Genomic DNA, 11,250 nt, shown 5'->3' with positions numbered 1-11,250 from the left:
TCAAATAAAATCACGTTAATTAAAATATTTTTCAACCGGGCTTTATTTTAACCATTCGTCTTTATTATTATTTTTTATTTATTTATTATTTTTGCATCGTAGCAGTCAGACCGCGTCTCCGTGAGACGGGCTGCCAGAGCCGAGGCCACTTTGGAGGAAACGGTCCTCCGCGCCGCTCCAGCTAGGCCAGCATGCGGCTCGATCCGCTCACATCACCTGGTTAGACGGAGACGTTGTTGCTTCAGCAGACCGAGCGCCGACAGTTACACAACCGGGCACTCTTCGTCTGATCCGCGTTCACGGTGACTCGTTCCCCCGTGCGTAAAAACGCGGCGAGGTCGGTGTGAGCGGCCGGACGCTGCCGCCTGCCGCCGGGCTGTCATCTCCGGATCACTCTTTCCTCCGGCGGGTTCATGATAGCAGCGACAGGTTAAACAAGGACGGTGAAACCACACCGAGCTGTCGGGGTTATCCTTTCTCCACCCGTTCTCTCTGGGGACGTTTCCAACCACCACGGGACGGAGCAAGTCCAAACTTTAACAACTTACCTTCCTTCGCGTTCTGTGCGCCCCCGCAGCCGAGCAGGCAGCACAAATGAAGGCAAGCTGTAATCCACAAACGCGGTTCGGACCTGGAGAGCATGGTGCAGCTGCGGGGTTCACTTTGGACCGGAACTCGCTCTTCCAGCGCCTCGCGTTCCTCCCATTGACGATCCTGAAGCGGCTCTATGTACAATCCGCTGGTCTCCACTCAAATAGCGTCTGCTGCTGCTGGGAGGAAACTGCGGCTGCGCCGCTGTCAATCAGCACGATGAGCGGTGCTTTCATCCAATAGCAGGGCGCACCAGGAAACGTCATGGTCACTGAGAGCCAATGAGAACGCAGATTTGCGGGTTTTCTTTTTCTTGTCCTCTTTTTTTTTTAGAGTTGTGCCAAACGCAGAGGAACGTTTGCAGTTTTCAGCAGAAACATGAGCAAAGCGGATGAAAACGCCGTTTAGAGGCTCTGTGTGCAGGTGAAACAGGGCTCAAGTCCAACCATCTTAGACTGAGAAACCACCTAAAGCGCAAGAACCCTCTAAAGGTGTTCTGGATTCATCAGCTGATGAGAGGGTTGAGTCAAGAATATAGAAGCTTTTCACGTTTTTTCTAATTGGCTGGGATAATGAATGTGGCATTTTAATCTTCTGAAAGCCGTAATCATCGCTGTTCTAACAAATAAAGCCTGGAATATTTGCACTTGTATGAAATGAGTCTGTCTCACTAATTAGTTTCATTACTTAATTACTGACATAAATGAATTTTCCACCTGATTGTTTTGTTGCCCAAATTCAACTGCAAATATTAAAATTCCTGTTTGAAATCAAATCCTTTTGTTCCACAGCCAAGACCACCACACGTTGCTCCCACGTTGAAACTAATCATTTATTTTTTCTTAACCATCTACATCCTGGTCACTTTAGTTCTACATGTTTTTTTACAGAAGAGTTCCACCACCACCAGCATCACCACCACCAGCAGCAGCACAACCACCACCTGTCTTACATCTCTGCATTCATAGATGGATAGATATTAGAGTTCCTAGATGCCGTTGTATTAATTCAATCTTTTTAGTTAACTCAAATCTAGTATGACTCTAAAAGTAAAACTCAAATCTAGTATGACTCTAAAAGTAAAAGTACTTAGCCTGGCAAGCCAGACTAAATAAATGTATTATTTAGCCTGGCCATGCTCCATTGACGGCTCTCGGTTGTGGGGCGGGTTCTACCGTTGTCTTTCAAATGATCTCCACATTCCACTGGACAATGAATGTGACATACTCTTGTTTCACTCTGTTGCATCATCCCACCCACCAGGCATATAGAGTGCCCTGATTGGCCCACAAAGCGGATAAAGCTCTGTGATTTGTTCACTAAGCAGATAGAGCACTATGATTGGCCCACCATTATGGACCAATCACAGCTCTTTATGTGTTTGAAACTCCTCTAGAGAGCTGTGATTGGCTAGCCAGAGTCCTGGTAGGAGCTGTGGAGGTTCCAATGGAGCATGCCTAGACCAAACTTTGCAAAGCAAGAATTTGGTCTAGTTCACTAGGCTAAAAAGTACTGGAAGTTAAACGCCAATAAGGACAAAAGCCAAAGAGCCACAGCACCACCACACCTGCCTATCCCAACTAAAGGCCATTATGACTCTAAACGTGAGATAGGCTACCCGTTTCAGAGTCTAGTCCATTTTAATGCAGATAAATAAAACCCCTGTGGACTACTGAGCACGTGTTCCGGTGGAATATGTGATGAATAGTTGACTATATTAAGAACATCTGTGTGCTAAAGAATAAAAAAAAAGATCACTAATTACATCCAAGGTTTTTGGCACTGTTGCTAAAGCCCGCATAGTTAAAAAAACTGGATAGTAATAATTAAAAAGAATATTTACATTTAACATAACTCATATCTGACTGGAGTAAACCACGTTACATAAAAGCTCTTGGTGGAAAATATACACACGACTGTAATGGCTCACATAACAATAAGTCGTAGCAGTTTTATTGTATTTTTGTATAAATTCTAGATTTTCCTCTGATTCCTAATATCTAAAATGCAAAACCGCTGTTGTGATCATGGTGAGTTTGCTGCAGGCTGTCGCTGGCGGAACAGAGAAACACAGAGAGAGCAGGCAGGCTGCGAAAAGACTTTAAGGTGTAAAAGCTGCAGCAGACTCCAGAAAAGTAGCATTAATCCAGTTCATTTAGTCAGACACATGCATGCAGGACCATTAGCTGTCATTTGCATAAAAAACAGGCCAAAGAGACAAACCCCAAAACACATAAACCGCGCGTCTGTCTGCTTTTATCTACACAGATTATTAATCTGTATTTACGGAGCATAATTGCAGCTGTTTGGCTTGTTGGGAAGTAATGGAGATTAAGTAGTGACCTGAAAAAAGTCAGTATGTAAAAAGTGTTAATGAGCTCAGCTATATGCTTTCATTTTTAAGTGATATGCCAAGTCATCTGAGAAATGGGAAATTAACTTCAAACTTTGTAATTGTTTTTTTATGATCACCCCTGGTGGGTCCATCTTTCTGGGGAAGTGTGTGATGCAGCAGAGCAGTAATGAATCGGTTCCTGTTGTGTGGTTGGTCGGTCGCAGTGGGACGTTACGTTGCTTAAGGTCACCTTCTCCAGATAAAACACCATTTAATGTCCCCATCAAACTCTATATTTGACTACTGCACTAAAGACACTGGCACCAGGAAGTTACTGAAGGCTTCTTTTAATCTGAAGCTGCTCAGCTTTAAAACGCAGCTGCGTCTTTCTTCTGTTGTTTGTATCTCTGCAAAAGCTTCAGTGCTGTAGGATCAAGATCTCCGTATCTGAGCTGCAACCAGTGACTTTAATGGTCCTGCTGAGTGTGAGCAAACGTCCAGCTGCTCCAGAATACATAATAATAATAATAATAATAAGTAGAAAAGTTGTATTTCACAACATGCTACCATGAAAGAAAAAGTAAAAAAAGAGTACTACAGAAGAGTTAGGCTTGTTATCAAGAGTGAACTCAATGCTGCAAATAAGATCAAAGCCATCAACATTTTAGCTGTTCCAGCGGTTACATACAGTTTTAACATCATCACAAGGACGCTTTCCATAAACTAACCCTGAAACTGCCTTAGAAGCATGGATTGGTTCTGGCACTTCAGTGAAAGCATACAAATATACAACAAAAATATAATAATAATAATAATAACAATAATAATAATAATAATAATTAGATAAATTGCATTTCTTGCAGAATTGCTGTTTGAATGCTGGATAGCTTAAACTGTTAGCTGAATCAGCTTAATAGCTGAACTGAAGCTGAAACTAAGTGTAGAACACACACAACACAGCATGGCTCCTAGCTCTTGGTTCATGCGTTCACACTGGCCGTTGGTTTGAGGGTGAAATCCGGAGGTGAGGGCGACCCGAGCCCCTAGGGCTTCAGCAAACTCCTTCCACACCCCGAAGATGAACTAGGGACCACAATCTGACAAGATCTCCTCGGGGATACCATGAAGACAAAAACATGCTTCATGAGAAGTTGAGCTGTGACTGCAGAGGAGGGAAGAGATTTTAATGGGACAAGGTGACAGGCTTTGAGAAACGGTCTACAATAGTGAGAATGGTGTTGAATCCATGACAGTCAGGTAAACCACACACAGAGACTAAAGCCTGATTTATGCTTCTCCGTCTGCGTCAGTGCGGAGCACACACAACGTTCTTGCGTAGGGCTCTGGCAGGCACGCAAGTACGTACGGAGTCGAGCCCACTTTTTTAAACATCCGCCGAATGAGACGGATTACGCAAGCTTGTGATTGGTCAGGACGCCGCTGTTGTTTACAGCGCCGCCATTGCAACGAGAGCCGAGTTTAACTAGCGGCAGACACGGAGAAGCTTGAAGAATACCTCGCGAAAAAACTCTAAAAATATGAACATTTCATCCTCCCGTGACTGGAGGAGTGAACAGATGCGCAGCAAGCGTTTTATTTGTGGACGGAAATGACAGGAAACGTGGGTTTAGAGGTGAGGAGCGCATGAAGCGGTGGGAGAATGAGAGACAAATATATCCATGTTAAAAGTCTCTTATATACACAAAAAACACAATATAAACACACCATCTTGGACCGATACATGACAGGATACCACAGAACAGTGCTACGCCCTCTGTGGTCCTGCCGGGCAATTGCTTTGCAACATTCCCCAGGAGACGGAGAAGTAAAAGAGCAAAACGCTTCTGTCAATCCGTGCGAGTCTGTCCATTGCGGAGCTGACGGAGAAGCATAAACCAGGCTTAAGGCTGTATGAGACCAGAGCCAAGACGGAGTGGGTAAAGGACTTAACAGACCTGCTGGTGGACGATTGTCTCCATTTTGTTGGGCGCAGGTATGGCAACCCAATATGTAGTTCTTCACATCCTGGAATATGGATGGCCACCAGGAGGTACGTTTTATAAGGGCTATTGCGTCCCACTCCAGGATGGAGGGCGAACTTGCCGGTGTGAGCACAATAAACGACCTTGCTCCTCAGAGGTTGTGGTACAAAGAGTTTTCCTGGAGGGCCACTACCTGGACCAAGGCTCGTCTTGAGTGACTCCACTACTTGGTCTCTTATTTCCCAGCTGACCCCTCCAACGACGAGGGCAGAAGGTAGAATAGTGGTGGGTTCGGAATCCCGGTATGGAGCATACTGTCTCGAGAGGGTGTCGGGCTTGGTGATTTTAGGACCTGGACGGTGGGAGATCACAAAGTTGAAACGCGAAACGAATAGAGACCACCTGCATTGGCGAGGTTTGAATCTCTTGACCTCCTTCAGATACACCAAGTTCTTGTGGTCGGTCCAGATGATGAAGGGTTGCTCAGCGCCCTCCAACCAATGTCTCCATCCCTCTATAGTCAGTTTAACAGCGAGTAGCCCTCTGTCCCCAACATCGTACCTGCTCTCGGCAGGTTCTAGGCGGCGTGAGAAAAAGGCACAAAAAGGGTGGAGGTGATGATCAGAAGGGGATACCTGAGACAAAAAAGCTCCGACCCTGGTGTCAGAGGCGTCGACCTCAAGGGTGAACTGCTGCCGGGCATCCGGTCTGTGAAGAACAGGAGCGTTTGTGAACCTTCTCTTTAATGCCTGAAAGGCTGTGTCCGCTTCTAGAGACCAAATGAAAGGCTTGATTACAGAAGTTCCTGTGTTGAGTCAGCTGAGGAGCGATTTCCAGCTCCCTGTAGCTGATTTTGCGTCAGTGGTGAGCGAGACCTGGGAGTTCCTGATGTCTCTTGTCAATAGAGATTGCCAACCTGATCAGTTCTTCCAGGGACCGGGGTTCAGGACATAAGGCCAGCTGGTTACGAACCCGGTCGTTGAGGGCCTCTGTAAAAACTGTGATCAGTGCGTTCTCATTCCAGGTGGTCCTTGCTGCTAATGCACGAAACTCCAGGGACATATCAGCAACAGAACCTTGTCCCTGCGACAGACGCCAGAGCTTCTTTCTAAAATCCGAGGAGGACTCAAAGCTTCCAAAAGTCAATTTAAAATCAAGTAAAAAGTCATGATAAGCTCACGTTAGAAAAATTGCCACAATGGCTCTTTGCTTCAGCCCATCTTAAAGCCTAACCCCTTAGTAGGTCAACCACGTAGGAAATCTTAGTCGAGTTGGAGACAAAAGCACCTGGTCAATGCTCAAACGCTAATCTGCACTGAAGAAGGAAACTGCGGCAGTCATCAAACTCACCACTAAAAGTCACTGATGGTGGAGGTACCGCCCAACGGAAGTGGGTGACTTCCGTAGGACCTGAGGCTTCCGGTCCAGGGAAAACGGGTGCTGCTGAAGCTGTCGAAAAAGGTTCCGCTGGTGCGGTCTGTTGTTGGGGCAATCGCTCGTGTATTTGCCGAAACAGGGCCTCCAATTGTTGGTAGCGGTTATTGGCAGCGGCTAGCTGTTCCAGGAGTAGTGGCAGGGTTTGTTCCTTGTTGGGCCATCCTGTGGGTGAGATTTGCGAGGGCTGCTTCTGCAGGGCTAGAAGTTTGGCCGGATGATTCTGTCATGTTTTGAGGGAGGTGTCTAACCCAAGACATGCAGAATCAACCACAAACACAGAATGATGGGAAAAATGAGAATTTATTTTGGGATAACGATAACTAAAAGCGCACTGGGAAGTCCAGTGGTCAGGAGCTGGAATCACAGCGTCTGGAGGGGGAAGAGCAGAATGAGGTGAGTCCTGGGAAGTAAGTCACTACTGGATGCTGCAGTGTAGAGACATACTGGGTGGCATGGGATTAAGGCAGAGGGGAAGGTACTGAGCTGGGGTGGATCCAAGGGTCCAGAAATGGAGAGGGAGCATGGCAAGAGAGCGGGTCGGTCAGGGCGGTTGGGAAAACGTGGCAGAGAGATTCTGGAGTCTTATGGAGTAGTGATGATGAATCCCGAAGTGCTGAGACCTGAGGCAGGGGAGTAAAACCGCACAAAATCACACGAGATCAAAAACATACGGGTTCCAAAAACCTGAGGACTAGACGAGGGGCTGGAACCTACCAAACAGTAGCAATCATCCTGCGTCGAGCGGTGTTCTCCATCCACCTTAAGTAACAGGCCCGCTGACTGCTGATAAGGTGCAGCTGTAGCTCCCTCTCCTGCAAAACACGCACTCACAGATGGTTTAGAGAGTGGAGCACTCACCCCAGCTCATGACAACATCTGGAATATGAAAATGTACTTGAAACAACAGATGCATGGATTCACGATACACATCCAATCTGCCTAATAAATGTTGTTTAGGATTATTTTAGGGATTAGGGTATGTCTCAAATCAGCGCAGTTGTTGGATATCCTTACAAAAAATTCCTACTAGTAACAAAACACCTGTTGACATCTGTATTTTCAGTTTGAATAATAATACTATTTCTGCTGAGATAAATTATTGCTGTGCAAAGTAGAGATGCAACAAAGGGGCGTGGTTGTTAATTAAATGTTAAAATGGTTTGTTAAAATCAAATTTAGTTCATAGACACCTGCTGGTTTTCTTACCATCAACAGGAATAAAATAAACTGTTTGTATTATTTTGTGTTTTAGTATTTTCAGCTGGAGGTCTGTGTGAATAAATAGTTATTGAGTTAAGGTTTTACCACTGTAGGTAACATAGGTGTTTTACAACCTGTGTAAATGCACTAGAATGCGCAGGAAATGGCATCTACACCATATAGGGAGCCTAAGTCTACTTCCGCATCATGGCTCTCCGGAAGAACGAAAAAATGAACGCAAGTCAACGGGGCTAAAAATGCTGTTTTCTAATCGGCTTTGCCTTACGCCCTGGATCACACTTGTACTGCAATTTAAATGAAAAATAATTATGGGTGTTTTGACCTCGCCAGTCACGTACTTTGAGATTCATCAGCTTGTAAAAGTTCATAATTAGCATGACTACAAACTACAAATGGGCACGTCGCATATGTGACGTCACCACATAATCTCCTCTCCCCTAGCGTAGCTGCTACTCACCACATGGCCAGATTTATGGTGGTTCTTTCCTCCTGTGGCAAGTTTGCTGAAACTAGAGCCCTTTTCCCTCAGATTCCTCTGTGTCTGGTTCAATGACGTCACTTTTGTGCAGCGCATTTGTAGTCCTGGACTCATTTTGACACAAAACCTAAAATAGCAATTCCCCCTGTTTGAAAATAAGCACATTCTTGGTATCGAAATGTGTCATTAAAATTCACGGACATCATATGTGAAATCCATGGTACAAAACAAGAGGAATTAAAAAATAGCATTTTTAGCCCCGTTGACCTGCATAAATTTTTCCGTTCTTCGTTCTTCCGGGGACCCGTGGTTCAGAAGTAGGTGGGCGTTACTTAGGCATACAACGTGACTTCTGAGTGAGCAAACATGGCCGAGGGGGAGTGTGCCGTGTGCTTGTGACCTCATTTTCTGATTAGCTACATGTCACACTAAACAGGCAGCGAATTGTTTGTCCCTGATTGTTAGACCGAGACATCCCAACATTTTTCACAGCAGAAATTTATGATTTATTCTGAACGAACCAGGATGATACACCACACATGGTAGGATTATCTGATACGATTGTCATTAGAGTTGCCATGCACATCTTTGAGACTGTTGTGAAGGGAGGAGTGGGTCAAAGGTTGGTAAGCTTATCCTGCCGTATGAACTGGGCCTTATACAGTTCATACACCAAAATAGACACATTTGATCTTAGTTTAAATTCATCCAAAGTTTATGTCAGACGTTTGGGCAGAACCTGCTTTTGCACCTTTTCAAATACCTGGATCAGTTTCGTAGTTATGTATACTGCCAGTGTGCTGCAGCAGGGCATGTCTTCATTGTTAGAACACAGATTTCTGCCTTTGAGACTTTAAGGTTTTACAAGCACTGTTTTTGTTAACATGTCTCCTCCTCAACGCTGTTTCAGCTGTGATGGATAACGGATTAAAAACAAGGCTTTTGCTGAAAGAAACACATTTTATCCTTAAACAGGAAAATTAGTTTCTTTCTTAAAGCAGAAGAAAAGTATTCTTTAAATTCCTTTCCTATTAACACCGACAGTTTCTACATGAGATTGAACCACTTGACTAATGGGAAGTGTCGCTCTACACTGGAAACTGTCAGTCTAACTTAACTGTGACAAACATAAACATGCTCAATGTTACCATGGTAACGTCCAATTAAAGTGCCTCTGCTCTCCTTGTGTGGAAGTGACACTTAACATCACAGCTGTTGAGCGCCGACAGTAAGGAAGCTCCAGTTGTTTTGATTGTTGCTGCTGAACTCAGCAGCTGACAGACAAACATGAAAATAAGTGACAGGTCAAAAGTTCAACCAGAACCTGTGGTGGCTCACAGCTACTTGGTTAGCGTTACCGGGTAATCTTCAATGGCAGTCAGTGATGCTGGAGGATCTCCAGTCACATTCACCCACTCACTCATACCCCGCTGGAGGGGCAGTAGACTTACCCTGAATCGAACCCTCACCCTTTAGACTGCCTGGCGAGCACTCTTAGCCACAGTAAGCTCGCTATATTCATTCGACTCAGGAAGGCTCAGGAGTGTGATCCCCCTGTAGTTGGAGCAAATCCTGCGGTCCCCCTTTTTCAATAAGGGGACCACCACCTCAGTCTGCCAGTCCAGTGGGATGTCCACGTGATATTGCAGAGCCACGTCAGCCAACACAGCCCCACAACACGTGGGTGTGGCAAGATGGCGCCAGTGTTTTTGGCCGGCCGTCCACCTCGCGGTCTCCTCCTATTGTTTTTGGTGATATTTCTGAACTTTCTTTCCCCCACAATTGCAATCATTATGATCGCTCTACTCTTTTGGACATACGGTTGGCAATGTGCCTTTCTCCACCTGCCATGAAGGATTTCTATCATACCTCTTGCCTGCTGCTCCCTGGAACTCCTCTCTACCTGTGTCGGATGCCGTGTCGCTTCCGTGGTTGGAAGCGTCGCCGTCGCGGCTGTCGAGCCGGGCGACTGGTGAAGCTTAGAGGTTTTCTGGCCCGCTCACCTGCCTCCTTCAGGATTTCTGTCGGCGTGGGACACAGTCTGTCTTCCTCCTGACGAACCCTGGATCCGGCAGTTCCATGTCTGATCCCGTTGGAGTTGCCCGGGGATCTGGCAGGCCCACAGCTCCGCTCTGTGCCAATGGTGCTGCGCCGTCGTGGAATCTGCCCAGCAAACCTTCTCCTAGTGCCGATGTCGGCGGCAGTCTGCTCCACGGCTCGGAATGTACATCAAGACTCGACCTCCATCAGCTTTGCTCTTATAAACGCGAGATTCATCAGACATAAAACTTTTATTCTAAGAGATCTTTTCCGTGATCGAGCGCTGGGCTTTCTCTGCGTCGTGGAATCCTGGATCGACCCGGGTGAGTCAGCTGTTCTAGCGGACACTCTCCCCCTGCATCATTCATAAACTCTCCAAGGCAATGCAGCCGTGGAGGAGGCCTTTTAACTATTTTCAAATCTTCATTTACCTCTAATACTTTTTCTTTTTCCACCGAAATTACCTCCTTTGGACTGAGTGCTTTGAACTGGCAATTTCTCCCCCCCCCCCCCCCCCTCCGCTGTCTGTTAATTTACCGCCCCCTCAGCTACAATAAGAACTTCATAACTGATTTCTCTGCTCTCTTAGCTGAGATTTTCGCTCGATATCAACATGTTTTTCATTCTTGGAGACTTTAATATTCACATCTGCTGTCTGGAAAAACCATTTGTCACAGATTTTCGTAGCCTAATTGATGCTTTCGGTTTGACCCAGTCTGTAAATGCTCCAACTCATGTACACTCTCATACTCTCGACCTTGTGCTCTCATCTGGTCTGTTGTTAAATGGTCTATCTCTTTTAGAGTCTGCTGGTCTGACCATATGCTTATTTCGTTTGATATTTTTTTGCCTGTTAACAATCATTGACTCTGTCCGTCACGTTCGTTACGGCGCATCATTAACTCTGAAACAGCAGGATCTACTGTCAGTGCTTTTTCTGTGTCTGATCTGCCTAGTCAGCTTAGCCTGGATGATCAAATCGCTTTTTTTGATGATAAATGTCTTACAGTCTTAAAATCTGTTGCTCCTCTGAATCCTGCTCACTCCAAACATAAATCTGACCCTTGGCTCAACTCTCATACGCGAAGTTTTAGAAAAATCTGTAGACAGGCTCAGCGCAAATGGAAAAAAGACCACCTCCAGATTTCATATCAGATTTTGCAAGA

The 11,250-nt window shown here is 45.6% G+C and overlaps 1 protein-coding gene across 2 annotated transcripts in view; it reads right to left on the bottom strand.

Annotated features, from left to right (window-relative positions):
- Positions 1-813, bottom strand: part of epha7 (eph receptor A7) — a 108,722-nt gene extending 107,909 nt beyond the window's left edge. For both annotated transcript variants that reach the window (XM_054733724.2, XM_054733725.2), the window contains exon 1: positions 549-813. In XM_054733724.2, coding sequence (XP_054589699.1) covers positions 549-642 — 94 coding nt within the window. In that variant the 5' untranslated portion in view covers positions 643-813. The remainder of the gene's footprint in view (positions 1-548) is intronic.
- Positions 814-11,250: the final 10,437 nt, after the last annotated feature.

Source organism: Nothobranchius furzeri, chromosome 3 (genome assembly GCF_043380555.1).
Source record: "Nothobranchius furzeri strain GRZ-AD chromosome 3, NfurGRZ-RIMD1, whole genome shotgun sequence".
In the NCBI taxonomy this organism is placed as follows: domain Eukaryota; kingdom Metazoa; phylum Chordata; class Actinopteri; order Cyprinodontiformes; family Nothobranchiidae; genus Nothobranchius; species Nothobranchius furzeri.
This window is presented reverse-complemented; position numbering and strand designations above follow the sequence as displayed.